Source organism: Calidris pugnax, unplaced genomic scaffold (genome assembly GCF_001431845.1).
Source record: "Calidris pugnax isolate Ruff unplaced genomic scaffold, ASM143184v1 scaffold44, whole genome shotgun sequence".
Classification (NCBI taxonomy): domain Eukaryota; kingdom Metazoa; phylum Chordata; class Aves; order Charadriiformes; family Scolopacidae; genus Calidris; species Calidris pugnax.
The window spans coordinates 30,409,328-30,426,879 of record NW_015094506.1 but is presented as its reverse complement, the minus strand read 5'-3'; the positions used below and the strand labels follow the sequence as shown (position 1 = coordinate 30,426,879).

Below are 17,552 nucleotides of genomic sequence, written 5' to 3'. Positions count from 1 at the left end.
TCAGCTCTGAAGGGAAGTATGTTACTTCTCTGTACCCTCACTGAACTATATCTCCACTATTAGGTTTTGGTTAGTAAATACTGTAAGGGACATAGTCCAACTCGCCTTTTCCTCATTATAAAGCAGAAGAGACGGACTGTGTCAGTTCTTAGCCTGTAAAACTGGCTGCTTGAAACCATTCATAACAGCTATCAGAAACTGCTTTTGGCCATGATAAAAGCTGACCACACCATCTTTAATTTAGTTGTTCGTTGTTACTTGATGAGAAGAGCTACTTACTGGTTCTTTCAAGGGTTTTAAATTTCATAAGGTGTTTCTTTAGCAATTCCCCTTGCCTTTTTTTCAAATTATATATTCTATTGAAAATAGAAGCACAGAATCACCCTCCAGAGGTCATCTAGTCCAACCTTGGGTTTGGTCACTGTATATGAAAACGAAGCTTCTCTTTCATTGCTGGAGCATATAAACAAATGAATATGTATCGTATTGGCTTTTACTAAAACTTCCTATACGTGTCCAGCCTAAATGGCAGAACAGGGGGGTCAACTTTGAGATTTGAAGTATGGAAAACAAGTTTCGCTGAGAAAATACCTAGGGGTTTTGTGTTGCTTTTTTAGAGCAAAGACATGAATTGGACACTTCACGTGTCTCTCTGCTAACAAACTTGAACAGTTTAGACATGAAACGTTTATTTTGCTGTTTGTGTAAACTGTAGCAAGTGTAAGTTCATGTAGCATTTACATTGCACAATTCTTCATAAACAAGTATGTTAATTGTAGAGCTATTATTGTATCATCAAAGTCTGAAAGCTTAAATGCCAGTTCAAAATGGAGCCATGTCAGTTCTCAGTATTATAAAATAGATTCCTTAATTTTATTTCTCTTTGTAGATAATTAAGGGATGTTCTGTTCATTACTTAAGACAATTGTTAAATGTAGATGTATATAGCTGCATACTCAGAACTACTGTGCGATCAGTGATGGCTTTTAATGGCCGTGAAGTTGAACATGTGGCTATACCAAGTTGCCACAGGGTAACCTCTGGTTGGCTGCTGTGTGGTGACTGCCCAGGTGCTCCCTGTACCCCACAGTAGGTGTGAGGTCCCCTTCCGTGAGGGGGGGTACACAGCTCCTCTGAGGCCACAGGAGCCAAAAGGGCAACATGAAGTAATCCTGCTGGAATTATTGTAACTTCAGAAAGGCATAAAATAACCCATCAGTGGTTATGAAGTGCAGCGTTTCCTGGGGTTTTGTATTTGGATGGGTGGATTTGGTTTTGGGTTGGTTTTTTTGCTTTCTGGTGATACTGCACAGGTATGCAGACTGGGATCCGAATGTGAAGAATTTAGCCCAGTCTTGGGCCATCCTGTGTCTCTGGCCCCTTCATCCACCAGCAAAAACCCAGGAGAAGAAGATGCTTCTCCTCATGGTTGTCTTCAATAATGTCTTATGTGCAGACAAGGAAGGTCAGTTAAGAAGAACAGAAGAACAGAATTATAAAAACTGGGTTGACATGATAGACACGGGTAGAAGGATGGAAAAATACTGATTTGTACCAGTACCAGGAATGAGGAAGAAATGACATCTCAGTCACAAGAGGAGCTTATACTACACTTTACAAGTAGATGGTTTTTCTGTGCAACAACTCATTAAGTGTTAAAACTGGGTGGAACAGCTGCTATCATTCTGTGATTCTGTGATTCTAGTGAGTTAAAAGGTTGATAACATCAATAGTTGAGAAAAGCCACTACATTCTCCTGAAGTTGTGAACTTTTTGATGTGTTCTGACTTACATGTCAGCGTCAATGGCAGTGCAGCATTATTAAACTACTGCTGATTCTGGGTATCTTAGGAGAGATAATGAGGAAAAAGACAATTAAAGTAAAGAGACTGCAAGATGCTCACAAAGTAGTAAGGTAGCTGATAAACAGTGAGGAAAAATATTTTTTTTCTGAATTTCTTTGACTAAATGACATACAGAACTGAATAGCTCTAAATTGATCATATGCTTATAAACAAATAATATGCTGCAGTGTAAAATACACTTTTACTAGCATAGCAGCAATAATTCACGTGTTTTTCTAGGGTTCTCTTTTGTTTACTGATGTTTTTAATCTCTTTCCTGCTAAGTTAAATGACTGGCTCCTTCTGCTTTAACTTTGTTAATTTTAGAGTTGTCTTTCCATGCATGCAAGCTCTAATGGATGGAGTTGGTGTGGTTTCACAGTCTATATATCTGGGAGTACTGCAGCCTGGATGTCACGTGTCTGCATGTGATCTTGCTCCATATTGTTAAGAGATGGATTTTATTTCTTTATTCCACCTAGGTTCTATTTGGTCTGAAAATAGCTTTGGTTACAGAGGAATTGTAATTATAAACTTGTTGATTATATAAATATAATGTTTAGTGTGTTTGTTTCTTATATAGCTGTGTTTTCTGCTCTAAGGATAGGGTCTTCATTTTAGACTTCTTATATTTCGTGCAAGAACTCCTAGGGCCTACTTGAGCAAGTAAAACTTGCTTGTGCTTTGAGTTTGTTAGACACAGGTCAGTTTTAATCTTGAGATCCTATAAGCACATCAGCACAGAAATGTGTCCAGGGTAACTTTTTTTTGTTCCCCCTCATGGCAAGAATTAGTAATCTGGACATAATGTGCTACTGTAATTACAGATTTGCTGACTCAAGGTGGTCATTTCCTACCATCTCAGAGTAAAGAAACTTCTGCCTGTATGTGTTCGACTGTGTATATTTCCTGTAAGAAACTCAACTCCAATGACTTTTTTTTTCCTTCACATTTTATGATGGAGAGGCTGGATATATTTGTTGCCTACAATATCACCAAGCCTTAGATGAAGCCTGTGTATTTCAAGTCCTTGTCTCTATTTATAATTTAAATGCAGCATTATACCAACATGTCCTTTCCTGAATCTGTGATATGAAATACTATGTTATCCTGATACTGCTTTGTATAAGGTGTTATTAAACTACACGTGAATTTATGTTTTCTGAAATCTTTCCTTCAAATCTCTGCAGCTTCGTTAGAGGAAAATTGAGTGAATTTCAAGAAAGCATCATAAAAATGGGTTGTTATGAAAATATCATTCAAACAAGTTCTATTTCTGTTAAACTTTCTGTGCAAATAGTTGGCTGGCACATCTAATTAAAAATACTGCTTTGTTCAGGGTGAGTCAGGCTTTTTAATTTCACAGCAACAAATTGTTTCCAATTCTAGTTCTATTTTGTGGACAAAATTCAGTTATTCTCAAACATAATGATTGCTTCTTTTACACTAATGCTGACTACTGGATGAGGTATGCAGGTGCAATTTAACTTTTTTTATAACATTCACTCATTTAAACTGGTATACATTTCTGTTCTAGTATGACCAGATCATTTTTATTTTTTTTTCTGGTTTCTATCAGCAAAATAAGTCTGGGGGAAAAAATTGAAAGCTAAAGTAAGCTTTCCACAGCTACTGCAGATATCTGTTACTTAAAAGCAAAAAGCATCCTGGGTAAACTCAACTAAAATTAAAAACTGCTGTATGTAGTTAGCCCATAAGCCTAGGTTATGTTTCTTTTCCCCAACAGTACACGTCTTGCAAGACATAGGTGTTTCAAAAGCCCTTTAATTTATGGGTAGCTAGTTAATAACTCTTGGCCTTTTAGTGGTGGACAACTGTGGTGCTCAGGTGACAGCTGAAGTCTGCACTCTGGTGATGTTCTGACAAGACGTCTGCTGTCTTCTCTCAAAGTCTATCCACGTAAAACTATTTTGAATCTCTTTACTCAACTGTGACGTAAGCCTAATTTCTTGAAAGTAAAACACCAATCGACTTCAAGTGTGTCTTTGGGTGTATTGCATCTTTCCCAAAGCTGATTTACCAAAGTTGCAGTAAAACCCAGATTTGTTTAAAAGCTGACATTATTTGTAGCTCTTAAACCTCTGTCTTGTGTCTTATCTGTAGTAATGACCAAAAATAGCACTCTGTTTTTCTGGGGAATTGTTTTTTGTCTTTTCAGTGTATGCCGAGAATATTTTCAGAACGGTGGGAAAAGAAAAGCACTTGAGAAAGATGAAAAAAGAGCACTTCTTGATTCTAAGACCACTCCAGCTTTAAATGTTCCCCAGGCTCCCAAGATTGAAGATCCTTTGCCAAACCTTGGCTTGACAAATCATGAAGCTATAACAGAAGAGTAAGTTTTACTTTTTTCCAGACTCTTTTTCCACAGTGTGTGACAAGACTTACCTGAGCATTTTTTCCCCATAACATGTTAGATCAGCCTGATATATTTGTAATAGTTAAGAAAGGGCATTTTCATGTGAATACATACATGTTTCAAGAAATATTTATGTTGCGTATTTTGGTGGATGCCATAAAAAAAATTGCTTGAGAATGCTCTAGCTCTTAAATGAGGATGACTAAGTTGTCAATTTAACTTTTGTATGTCTTTAGTGTGCAATGCAATTTATATTAAACCTTGAGGTGAAATAAGGGAGACGTTAATTAAGTTAGAATCTAATGGCTGTTCAGCATTGTTGAAAAGTCAATTGCTTATGTAAGTGCTAAGTACCAAATGTAAATATCACAGTACTTAAAACTTTCTCTTCATAAATAATTGCAGAGAAACTCTTGATTCCAATTATACACTTCAAAAGCAATTTTGAATTATAACCCTTAATTTTACATGTGCTAGCTTTCTGGTGACTGGCTCTGCAGAAGTCGTAGTATCCTTGAGGTGTTTTCCTAACAACAGTTTTAATTTTGGTTTTGACCTTCACTCAAGTAAGAATTTTATTTTTGGCATTCAGGAGTAGTTTTATTATTTCAGTTACAGTCCCACCCTGCTTTTTTTCCTAAGTGACATGGGTCATGGTTGTGGCTGTTCTATGTGTTGGAAAGAATTTATTATTTTGCAAGTATAATGGAATGATGAATGCATAAGCATATTATCCTTAAATGTTACACTTATGACTTGCTTCATATTCTTTATAGACCAGTTCTTACAACTATCTGCAATAGTGTTTGTTCTGTGAAGAGATTTTTCTCATTATTGTAGCATGTCTTCTGTGATTCCTGTTAGTCAGGAGAGGAATGAGCGTGTTAATAATGTTCTTAGCAGATGTGTCTGTCCTTATCAGCTGGTATCTTTTGTGGTTTCTCATGTTTGTAAAGTATCTTGCAAAAGGCATAAAGATCCCGAATGCTGATGTAGTTGAATAGTTACATGCAAAATAAAAATATTTTCCCTGTTATTGTTCTGTTATGACAAGACAAAACAGATGCTTCCGAAATGAAGGTAGTGGCTTCTTATAAGCTGGCTTCTCCCACAGACTCCTCTTTTTAGTGCTCATTTCGCTAAGTCGGCCTCAAATGGAGTACCTGCTTTTAAATAGAACTGCCAGGCACTTTTGTACAAAGGGCTGATAAGAAACTGATACCTTATAACATCTTAATAATTCTGGTATTTGTTAACACATAATTTTAGCTTTACTATAAATAGCAGTTTGTTGGTATTTATTTGTTTACATCAATAGGTTTGATCATACACTCCATAAAGTTGATTTGCCTTCCAGTGGGAGGCCTTGTCATGATAAAGCATTAGCTCTCTCTTTGTGTGTGCTTTGTCTTCATACTTCGTACGGTTTATAATGGCCATTGCAGAGATAACTTCACATGAGTTTCTTCTTGCTACCAGTGCTCTGTAGCCTTACCTTTTGTTCTGACTAGTGTGTATAGAAAGCAGTTAATAGAGAAGTTTTTATTAAATACTTTTTAAAGTATTTGTTAACATAGTGAGTGATGATGATTTTTATCTTCATTCTCAAAACTGTAAAAATACATAGCTGTACAGACCTTAAAGCAACAAGGCATAGCTGTTCTAAGTTACTGCCCAGAGAGATCAAAATTCAGTTTCTATCTCTGTGCCTCATAGAGGAAATTACAGAGTTTATCAGAATGAAAATTGATTGTGTATTACACAAAGCATGCTTTCCTTCTGAAATGCTTTTCTACCATGTCTACACTGATCAGTTGGTGAACTCTGAATCTTGGTGAGCAGGGATATGGGGGAATCTCCCCACGCACACACACTTCTTCAAATACTGTCACTCCATTCTGGTCATGTGACACTACAAATAAGAACGGTGGGTTTATCTGTAGGTGAGGGTAAGCCTATGACTTTTTGTTTTACTCCGGTAAGTGTAAAGACAGTAACTTTGTTCTTCCCATATGCAATCCTCTCTCAAGTAGTATTAAAAAGAGGTTGCTTATGTAGGAGCTCTTCTGAGCTTACCTTTACTGACAAGCCGTTGTAGAGAAACTGTACTTTGCTTAGTAAGGAGCAAAGTTAGCTCAGGAATAAAAGGTAGTACAGGTAGTAAAAAAGACACTGGGAGATGTAGAGGCAAGTAGGAAGCACTCAGACAGCTCCTAAAGGTGATCTCAGGAAACAGCATAGGAACCAGAAGGGCAAAGTTTACTGCAACTCAGAAAATCCCTCAGCTACTTTGATGAACCCATTTCTAGTTGCTCACCTCTTTGCTATATTAAAATTAATGAGTGTCACAGAAATAACTAATGCGAACAGTCTTTTTTTTACTTTCATCTGTATGAAAGGTAATGTATTGTCCACAATACTTCCTTCCATCCCTAAGAACATCCACAACGTTCTTAGTCTCTAACATTAAAACTGCACATGTTGTGAAGCTGGACATCAAAGTGTCTCAGTCTTGCAAGATAAAAGTAGCTGTTATCTGCTATTTAACAGCTCCTCCCTTCAATAAATCAGTCCCCTCTTTGTTCTCTTTTGAGTTGTTTCTCTTCTTTTTCTGTCAAATTGAGCAGTCTTGCTTTTTATCCTTAATGGTAAAAATCACAACCTTCTCATGTGTTGGTTTGTCTCTTAAAGTTCAACCTATCATTCCTTCTTTGATATAGCTCAGCAAGCTAGACCTTCCTAGTGGATATTTTATGCTTGGATGTTATGAAAGATTTGAGGCAAACCAGTGTTGCCACTCAGAACCAGATGTATAGTTTAGTTCTGCTCTTCTGAGAACAGCATAAGGCTTCTGAATTTTTTTCCGCTCCGGTTCTCGATAAATAATAGAGTAATTGAAAACTGTAAACCAGGAGATCAGCACTTGAAGTGATTAATTTCAGTGATAAAGTGATCTTCCTTATGGTCATATAATTGTGCTCTGTTTCTGTCCCCTTCCAAGAGAATATGTCACTTCTCTGTACAACACCTAGTTGAATAATAGGTGCATTTGTAAGGTGGCTGATAACCAAGAGCTGCAGTCCATTTAATAAAGTTATTGAATTAAACAAGTGTGGGATATATTGAAAATGCACTCATTTCCCAGGTTATGTACACTTCTTTACCAGTTACTGATCTTTAACTATTCACATTCTGTTTTTCTACCTGTATACTAATGCACTGGAGAACTGTGGATTCAAGATGTGCTTGCAGATTGCCTGCAGTGGCAAAGTACTTCCTTTGCTTTTAATGTTGCCTTGACTGAAAATCACTAGGAAACAGGGAGTTGAAGGGTGATTGTCAATGAATTCTGCAAGACTACAGTTCTAACAAAGTGATAGGCTCACTGGATCAGTGACTGTCGCAGCTATAGTCTCACTGGGGAATCTGACTTAAGAGTTGCAGTGCTGAAAAAGTAGACATCTGAACCAGTGGTCTCCAGTAGGCATCAGAGCACAGTGGTCTGTGCTCTCTGTATATGTACAGTGACCGAATCTAAGTGCTTCTGAAGAGCTTCAAAATTGTTCCAAGCACCTAACTAGGATCCTGTTCCTACTGGTAACTGGCAGCCTGAGAATTGCTACTAAGCAATCATTGCACCTGTGTTCTGAGAGACAGCAAAGCCAAGACACAAGTGAGCTCTGAATCTCTGCTACTTTTAAGGTTTCAAAGTACATTTGCATTGAATTTAGACTACAAGGCTCCTTGGATGTGGCACACTTATCAGAGTGAATTTGCCCTGTATCAAATGCCTTAGATCTGTTGTCCATTACTGTAGAAGAGAGTTTCTGGCTTCTGCTCAGCTTGGAATCTAGAGTTGCAGCTTTCCAGAGGTGTGCCCCAATGCTGTACTAGTCTGAAGTTGTGTCCCCCTTTGCCCAGTCAAAAATTACGTTGCAGCCAAGAACACAGGTTTTGTAAGAGAGGAAGACAGAATACATCATAGTGATTTTTTTCACCATAGGTGAAGTGGGCTCTCCTGGAGATTAGAAGGTTCTGGGTTGTGCTGCTTAATTTTCACCTGTACAAGTATCTCATCAAACATTTTAAACGGAAAATGTTAAGATCTCTAGAGGCTGTCACTCTTCTTTATGGGAAGCTTTATCTGCATTATAAAGTTATGTTCCTTCTTGTTGCGTTTCCTGTGGTCCCACGTGTCTTCTATTCTTTTGCTGTTGGACTCTGATGTAGAATGCAAGTGTACGTACAGACATATGGTTTTGTGTTTGAATGAGAGACTCTGCCATTCATAGAATCATAGAATGGTTAGGGTTGGAAGGGACCTCAAAGATCATCGAGTTCCAACCCCCCTGCCATGGGCGGGGACACCTCCCATTCGTGTCTCCATTTGCTCAACACGGATGTGTGATGGTCTGAGCAATCTCATACTAACCTTACGTGGGAAAAGACACTACTTCAGCCCATGTTTGTGATTTATGGCCACTAGGATCTGAATGGTCGCTCTGCAGTGTTCAAATTCCAGTTGTATGGATCACATTGTGATTGGCATCCAAGCTGGAAAAAAATTGTTGCTATCATCTCATTCTGAAATCTCACTCATTACTGACTGACTTGGAGTTGCCTGATAATGTATGTGGTTTTAACTTAAAGATAATTGTTGCACTATTTGCCTTGGTGATGGTGGTATTTTGACAGAACTATCCCCTGGCTGTCTTCTATTCCATGCTGAAACAAAATCTGTGAACTTGGCATTATTATTCTGCCGAATGCAACAAGAAATCTTCTCTCACTTCTCCAGCATCCTCTCTGTGGTAGATCACTGGGAGCTTAGGAGGAACACAGAAAGCCCAGATCTCCTGATTGCTGCTTAAAGATTTTTTTTTTTTTCCTGCAGTATTTTTTACTGCTTTGTTGTTGCTATGAGTGCAACCATGGCTTTGTTGGACTCCATTGGACCTGCAGATCTATTTCTGAAAGCTTTTGCAGTTATCTGTCTCTCTAGGGCTGAATCTTTCCCAGAAACATGACAAATTATATTTTGGAGATGCCAATTAGAATTCGCTACAGAAACTTGAAACAAAAAACAATGTTTGTTTGTTGGAAAGTTACCATTCCCCTCCCTATGAAAGCTGTGAGTTTGCCTTTGTTTGCCTCTATTAATGGATTTTGGGTATTCTAAGATCTTACAATTCATGATGGAAATCTTTAGATGCAGCCCTGTAAATGATGCAATAGAAAGAGTTCAAACTGTTAGGTGTATTTTTATTTTATTTTTTTTGATACATGGATGCACTCATCAAGTTGTGCTTTAAGGAACAGGTGGATGTAAAGTCCGTACTAGTGGACCTGAACAGAATTGCTTAACTCCAGCATTTACTGATCTGTTGCAATTGCAAAGAAAGAATAAACAGCAGGGGTCTCTGAATTCAGAATGCAAAGAAACCAAAAAAATAATGAATGATGACTTTAATTGTCAGGTGTATTAAACAGCCGATTCCTTGATATTAGTGGCAACTGACTGCAACATTCAAATTCTAATTCTTTTAAGAGGGGCAGTGTATCAGGTTAGTCAGTGCCAGGAAGAGGCAAAACCTTTAAATGATAGCTGACTGCTAGTACTCCTGTAGGTGCATTGATCTTATGCAATTCTACATTATATATACTGGTAACTGCCTTAGTCGTGAAGAAAATAACTATGGTTGCAAACTTGAAGACCACAAATGCTCCTCCAGGCATTGGTCAAGGCAATTATCCTTTGGAAGATAAGAGTGCTTTCAGATGCAAGGCAGCAGTCACTATCCTCAAAAGATGCCAGACATAATTTTTGGTTTTCTTTTTTAAACTGTATATGTAATTTAAAGGAAAGAGGAACAATGTCTTTGTATTCTTAAAGGCACTGCAGGTTGGTTTTGCAGTTGGCTACAGACAGATGTGTGACTTCAATGCCAATAAATACCACAAAAAGGTAAGTGGGAAGAAGAAGCCTGTTTAGTGGGCATACAAGTTGCCAGTTTAGTTTCTTACAACAAGTACACAAGTTAATAGTATTACAGCTGCTCTGAACATAAACTCTTCCACTTGAGGACCATCTGCTTTACTGACAGAGCCTCGTTCTTTAGGTATCTCAGGAATTCAAGTAAGGCATTTACTTTTGTTAGTCATTACTGTGGTGTTCTATGAGAAATGTTTTTGCATTAGTTATCTGAAATTGTAATTCAGAATATAGTTCAAAAATAACATTTGATAAAGCTGAATTCTTGCTGCTTCTTAGGTTGCTCCACTCCTTGGGGAAGATCAGATTACTTGATGTTGGTAGCTGCTTTAATCCATTTCTGAAGTTTGAAGAATTTCTGACAGTTGGCATAGATATTGTTCCAGCTGTTGAGGTATGTAATGTTTGCTGAATTTAATATAAATTTGATTCTCAGATATTTTAGAATTAATCAAAATGACTGTAAAAAAAGAGTATGCTTAATACTTAAGTATGTGTCCTAAGTATCTGTGCTTTAATAGGAACTGTGGCCTTCCTACAACAATACTGAAAAAAATCTGTGTCTGATAAATTGCTTTTTAAAGCAATTCAATGTAAGTTTAATCTAAAACACAAAGAAACTTTGAGTGGTCTCCCATCTTGCCTAATTTGAAGAATAGGCATCAGTTGCCCAAATAGTTGCCTTCCACCTCTTAAGGGGCTGTAAGACATCTGCATAGGGCTGTTGGGCATGACACAGGATCTAAAGGAGACACGTGCCACTGAAGAGGATGCCTGTGGCATCTAAAATGCTAATACATGGCAAGTAAATTTCCCGCTAAGCTAATCATGGGTGTCTATGTCTGAGGTTCTGTGTTCCAATTACAGCAGTCAATGGAGATCAGTTAAAAAACAGTCAGTGAAACCTAAGTGTCTGCTGTGAGGTGAACTGTGTTTTGAGCTCAGGGGCTATATTGACTACCTCTCCAGTGACTGTAATGAGAGCCTGGGCACCTGAAGTTACACGAGCTGAATCTAACAATTAGGTTTTGGATATGCATAGTTGATATTTTGCTATCTAGTCTGTCCTGCTGTTTCCATAAGAAAATCACTTTTGTCCTCATGAAAATCAATTTAAATGCACAGTGACCAAAGCCATTATAGTAAGAGTCCCAGAAGGGTTACTTCAGTGGATGTAATGGAGGAATGTGAATAATCCAGGCCAAACAACAGGAGAGGGAGTAGTCGGGTAGCTGCAATTTCTGTGTACTAACCGGTTCTTCAGGCTCTCTCCCAGTACAAGGGAACGATAAGATAATTTCTTGTCATCTGACATAGTACCATAGCTTGATGGCAGGAACTGCCCAGAGTGCTACTGTACAGACTAACAGAGTTACTGTAAGGCCTGTCTCGGGCCCACCAGCTTCTCTTACTTCCGTTCTTTTGGATACTTTGGTGTGTTAGGGGCTTCAAACTGAAAAAGGGAAGATACGAGGAAGAGTTTTTTTACAATGAGTGTGGTGAAACACTGGAACAGGTTGCCCATAGAGGTGGCAGATTGCCTTATCCCTGGAAACATTCAAGGTCAGGTTGGATGGGGCTCTGAGCAACCTGATCTGGTTGAAGATGTCACTGTTCATTGCAGGGGGGTTGGAATAGATGACTCTTAAAGGTCCCTCCCAACCTAGTCAATTCTATGAAACTGGGAGAGAAACTGAGACTGGGATAAGCAGAACAGGTTTCTTCTTGACCCAGTGTTTTTACTGGCCCTTTCTTCAAATCATTCTGCTTATAACACAGATATTCCAGATTATAATTAGCCATGGTTATTTTTTTAGAGGGGTTTAATTTGTCTACATAACAAAAAAAGAAATTAAAAAAAAAAAGATGGCAAGATTGGAGTGAAGGGAGAATCTCTGCTTTGGGAAGATCCCAATGCAATTATGTATGTACTGCTGGGAAATATGCTGAATATGCAGTAGATGTTGTATTGGAGTAAATATAGTCTGAGACCAAAAAAAAAAGAGGCTGGAAGAGTACTGGAATTAAAATTAGAATATACAAATATGATTGTGTGTTCTTAAATGTCAGTGGATACACTAAAATATAACTGCTGTTTTAGTGTCTAGAAGGACTTTAGCATCAGTTCAAGATTTGTTTATCTAGAATTTAGTAGCAATCTCCAGTTCAGCAGCATTTTTGTGCTAAAACTGCCTGCATAGTTCAGATTCCACTTGAAACATACTGTAGTCCTGAAATTGTCTTTAATGTTATGTATATGTAGCTGGTTTATGAGTATTTTTCCACTACTGAGAAATACTTGCAGTCTAAATGGTTTTTTCAACTGTGTATGTATAACCTACTGACTTCTTAAGTCTTGCTTCTAAGTAAAGTTAGCATGTTACTCTAAGTAATTATTCTTCAAAGCAGTTCTTTCTTTTAAAACTTATTAGAGGATATCATGAAATTACTACTGTTAATTTCCTGTTCTAAATATTACAAGGAAGCAGAATATTGCCCTGCAGGTATAATGGTTGCAATTAAAATTTCTTGATTATAGCCACATAATGCAAATCTCTTTCTTTATTTTCTTTTTTTTTTTTTTTTTGCATATTGGAGGCCAAGATTAAAGCTACTGAAAAACAAATCAGAGATTTATTTTTTTTTTAACATTGATTATTTTATCTCATTTACTGCATACTCTTGAAAGACAATGTGATTTTTGCATATCAGTTGCTTTATGAATACCTTTAAAATAGTGTTCTAGTGATCTCTTTTATTAATATGGTTTTATAAAACACACTGTAAGAATTTTTGTGATATGAAAAATCCGCAGATCTAACTCTACCTTTTTACATGTGCTCCAGAGAATGTTTTGTGCCTGCTTTCATGTTCACTTACCTGTTTAGAGTATCTGTTGTTCACTGCACTTTCTCTAGGCATTAATAACAATTTTTGTTGCTATCATGTCAAAACCTTGTATCTTAATACCTTTTTTTATGAAAGAAGTCAGTCCCAGGTTTTGATTAATGTAAAAAGTCAACACTTAAATGCAGTGAATAGTATAGTATAGTATACTATACGTCTTTTTTGAATGCTGTGTGATTAAGGTGGTTAAGAACTTATTCTTCTGTATGTTGTGTTGCGGTGCCATTCCCACCTCTGACAGCTTGAGTGCACAAACGATCAGCAGATGAATGTACAGCCCTTACCTTACTTTGACAACTACCCAAATACGTACCCCCACACTTTGCATTTGCAGCAAGGTTAGAACATGGACCTGCATCCCTGCTGCAGAGCAGTTGGTGTACTCTAGCTTTCCAACGTATATTGCCCTGTCGGAGTTTCTTTGTTTCTGTACCTATAGAGAATGACACTTTTTTTCCAAGTGACCAAACTACTATGTTTCTTGAATTCTTTTCAAAAAACTGGTGGAAATACTGAGGTATGGAATTTGTTTTCTAGTTACTGATTTCTGGTTTATAAAAACCTATGAAAGGCTTCCAGCATCTGGAGAAACAAAAGCAATGTAGGCTTATCTGAGTTCTTCTTAAATCAGTTGTGAGATAGTTGATATGATACTTTGTTCTATTTGGGCTAAATTTCTATTTTATTTTTTTTCAGTTAACAATCCTGAGCTATCAGATCTCTAGTAGATTACTGCACATCTAAAATTTTGCTTTGTAATTGTGAAAGCTGGAAATATTTGTTAAATTGTTATTTCAGATTGTTTGATTTACTAGCAAGAGGAATGTTCAACAGGTTTGACGTCTCAAGGGAATGGAGAGTTTACTATTGATTTTTTCAGTGTGTTTGAATTGTATTTTCTTTAAACTAACCTTGGTGCTTGTTTGGTTTTCTGTTTTTCTTATTCCACCCAGAGTGTATATAAATGTGACTTCTTAAATCTGCAAATTCAGCAACCTCTTCAACTGGCACAAGATGCTATAGATGCCTTTCTTAAGCAACTGAAGAATCCCATTGATTCTCTCCCTGGAGAACTGTTCCATGTCGTCGTTTTTTCACTCCTCCTTTCTTACTTTCCATCACCTTATCAACGATGGATATGCTGCAAGAAGGCACATGAACTTCTCGTACTAAATGGCTTATTGCTTGTAATAACTCCAGATTCATCTCATCAGAATCGCCGGGCTATGATGATGAAAAGCTGGAAAATTGCCATAGAGTCCTTGGGTTTTAAACGCTTCAAGTATTCCAAGTTCTCTCACATGCACCTGATGGCGTTTAGGAAAACTTCCCTGCAAACAACAAGTGACTTGGTTAGCAGGAACTACCCAGGAATGCTGTACATCCCACAGGATTTCAACAGTGTAGAGGATGAGGAGTATTCCAACACTTCCTGCTATGTGCGATCAGACACGGAGGACGAACAGCTAGCTTACGGTTTTATGGAGCTGCCTGATGCTCCTTATGACTCAGACTCTGGAGAAAGCCAGTCTAGTTCAATTCCTTTCTATGAGCTAGAAGATCCTATATTGCTTCTAAGTTAATGTAGTCGTTGAAACGCCCTTTCAGTCAAACCTCTCGCTTAACTAATTTTGCTATACTAACATGGGCTCAACACACAAAAATGGTTTGCATAAAGAAAATGCAAAGGTTTACAGAGTTTGCTATTTTTTTCTACTTTTGAATTTTAAAATTTATTCTTGTATGAAAGTGAAAAAAATACAAGTTTTATGCAAATGACTCATGTCATAGCATAAATTGCTGTTACTTTCTTTAGATTTGTATCACTAATTTTTTTTTTTTTCCCAGAAAGGTACCATTCTTTTCTTTAGTGCTGTGAAGTGTGAATTCTATTTAATTTGCTAAATGTTGTTTCAATATTTTAAATCAGTGTGGTTGAGCTTAAGGCACTGGAGTCAGTGTGCTTCTGAGAAGTATATGTAGGAAGAAATAATTTGCACTTTAATTAAATGTGCAGATAGGTTAAGACACTTGGTTACACATGTCCCTTCTTAATTATGGAACAAAACTTTTTTCCAAAATTTGTTTCACTCTGGTTAAACCTGGGGCTGGAGGAAACTATAACGCTTGCACATTTGATTTTATGTTTATTGCAGCCCTCTTGAGACAACACCAAATCGAGATAGCACCACAACGCTGGGATATATTCATCCATAGTTATACACACTGTGTAATTTCATTGCATAAATAGTAGTTAGACATGAGAGTTCTGAAGAGGTTATCCCCCTCCCCGCCCCCCCAGAGGAGTATGGTACGTCTAGACAATTATGTTTCACTTCAAAGCTGGAACATGGTTTTGCAATTTCATGAGTGTGCAAGCACTAACATACATCAGTATTTCCCCAATGATGGTGTTCTGTATTCTCGACAAAATATGTTTTTTGGGGACGGGGTGGGGTTTGTCATGTTTTAAAGTAAATTATTTATGCATTTTAAAAACAAACAACTTTTTCTTTAATTGTCCGTATTTGGAGACCTCCCAAGTCATACAGTAACTACCAACCAATTTTCTAAAAAGGAACATAATTTTCCAAGATTTTCAAGGATACACGTATTTGCACAAAGCCGTGTATTCAGACCACACACGTGAAGTTAACACACACAGCTTGTTTGCTTATTTGGACCCAAAAATCTTCTGTTTAGTTAAATAAAAACTCCAGAGCTGTCTGAAAACTGACTTGCCCTGTTAGGAGATGAAACAGAAGTGGGTTACGTCTATTAAGGTTTTTTTTTACCACTTGTGTAATAAATTTGTGAGTTTTTGCAGGAAGGAACAATTCTGTCCAGTGGTAAAAATAGAGGATTTGGTGTTAGTTTAGCTTAGATTCCCCTCCATTTAAAAATAATGGCCAGAATTTTCAGATTTTAATGTTAGGCTGTTAAATCTATCTGTAAGTGCCTAATAATAAATGAACTTGAACTAGTTGCCACATCATGGTTTTAAGACTGACTTCAGCAAAACAGTAGAAAATACTAGTTTCACAGGTGGTTGTGCTGAAATATACCTTACACCATATTAATCTGCCATGTTGTATTTATAATACAGAAGTTAACCAGATAAACTGAAGTTGTAATGTGGATCTTAGAGCAGTTGCTACAAAAATTGAACTTACTCCTTCCATTGAAGTTTTGCACTTGAAAGTGTCACAGTTTGACCTACCTGTTTTTCTTTTATACTGTTTTCCTACATAGAGTCATCCAGCATTGGTCCAGCTTAGACTCTAAACATGTTCTGGGCTGCAATGCTTTATTCTCTAACATAAGCTTTTTGTGTCTCTCTTCTTAAAGTATCCCATAATAACCAGTTCCAATCTGAATGATAAACCAAACAATGATATTTGAATAAAAATTTAAGTTTAGACATACAAGTATCATGGTTGAATTTTTAATTTATTTTTTTTTTACAGAAGATACTTGTCTAATGAAATAAAACAATGGCTTCAAAATCAGCCAGTATTTGCATCTAATGCTTTACCACTTCACTTTCACTAAGATGTCAGTCAAATCTGTCTTCTTCCCAGTTAACCACTGGCTCCAACAGTGCTCATGTTAAAGCTGAAATATTGGTGCTATAAATTCAGCTGTTTATGGAAACTTAATCTTACTTTAACTGCAACTCCTTTTGAAACAAAAAAAGTTACATGCCAGCTAACATATCTGCTGGTATTGGTTAATGGAAATTGGTTTATCCCCCCAAAAGTAGTTTAAAATATTAACATTTAAAATGTAAGCCTTTTTGGCAGGTTGGTGACACAGCTGTATTTGTGGTTTAGGGACCCAAGATTCATAACAGCTTGGTTTTCTTGCTGCTCATTCTAAATACCTGAAGTGTTCTTTTTAATTCTTTTCCTTAATTTTTTTTTTTTTTTTACAAGGGACAGTAGATTCTGGTGAAGGAGGAAAGTGGGATTTACATAAATATTTATACCTCCCTGAACAATAACTGGTGATATCAGGAGTTGTTGGATATTTGGCTTTGGTGCAAGAAGAATGTTTCTAGGTTATGAAATATTTGAAAATTATGACTGTGCAAGAGATCTCTCGTTCTTAAGGTGCTGGAGAGGAAAATGAAAAAAAATGTATTTGCATTTCTGTTGTCTTTATGTCACTACTTTTTGTGAACAAAGCACATTTATTAAAAAAAAAAAAAAGAAAACCTTTTTTATAATTGTTTCTTTGGGGTGGAGATGTTGTCCTTTTTTCTTCCTGTGCAGTTGGTTTATGCTGAAATCCAGTGAAACCAATGCATAGTTACTTTCCTTATTGTCAAGAAAATAGTTGTGTTGGGTTCATTTTATTAACAACTGCATTATAGTAAAGATGTTAAATTTGGTACTTCAATTTCAGCTTTTGCATCTCAGTTGTGGTCTTT

General features: G+C 36.9%; 1 protein-coding gene across 1 annotated transcript in view; it reads left to right on the top strand.

The window, feature by feature from the left end:
• LOC106901452 (chromosome unknown open reading frame, human C7orf60) overlaps nucleotides 1-17,336 on the top strand; it is a 34,159-nt gene extending 16,823 nt beyond the window's left edge. Inside the window, exons 3-5 of the mRNA XM_014964227.1 lie at nucleotides 4,024-4,197; nucleotides 10,493-10,607; nucleotides 14,074-17,336. Of these exons, the coding sequence (XP_014819713.1) occupies nucleotides 4,024-4,197; nucleotides 10,493-10,607; nucleotides 14,074-14,703 (919 nt within the window). The 3' untranslated portion in view covers nucleotides 14,704-17,336. The remainder of the gene's footprint in view (nucleotides 1-4,023; nucleotides 4,198-10,492; nucleotides 10,608-14,073) is intronic.
• The last annotated feature ends 216 nt before the right edge of the window (nucleotides 17,337-17,552 follow it).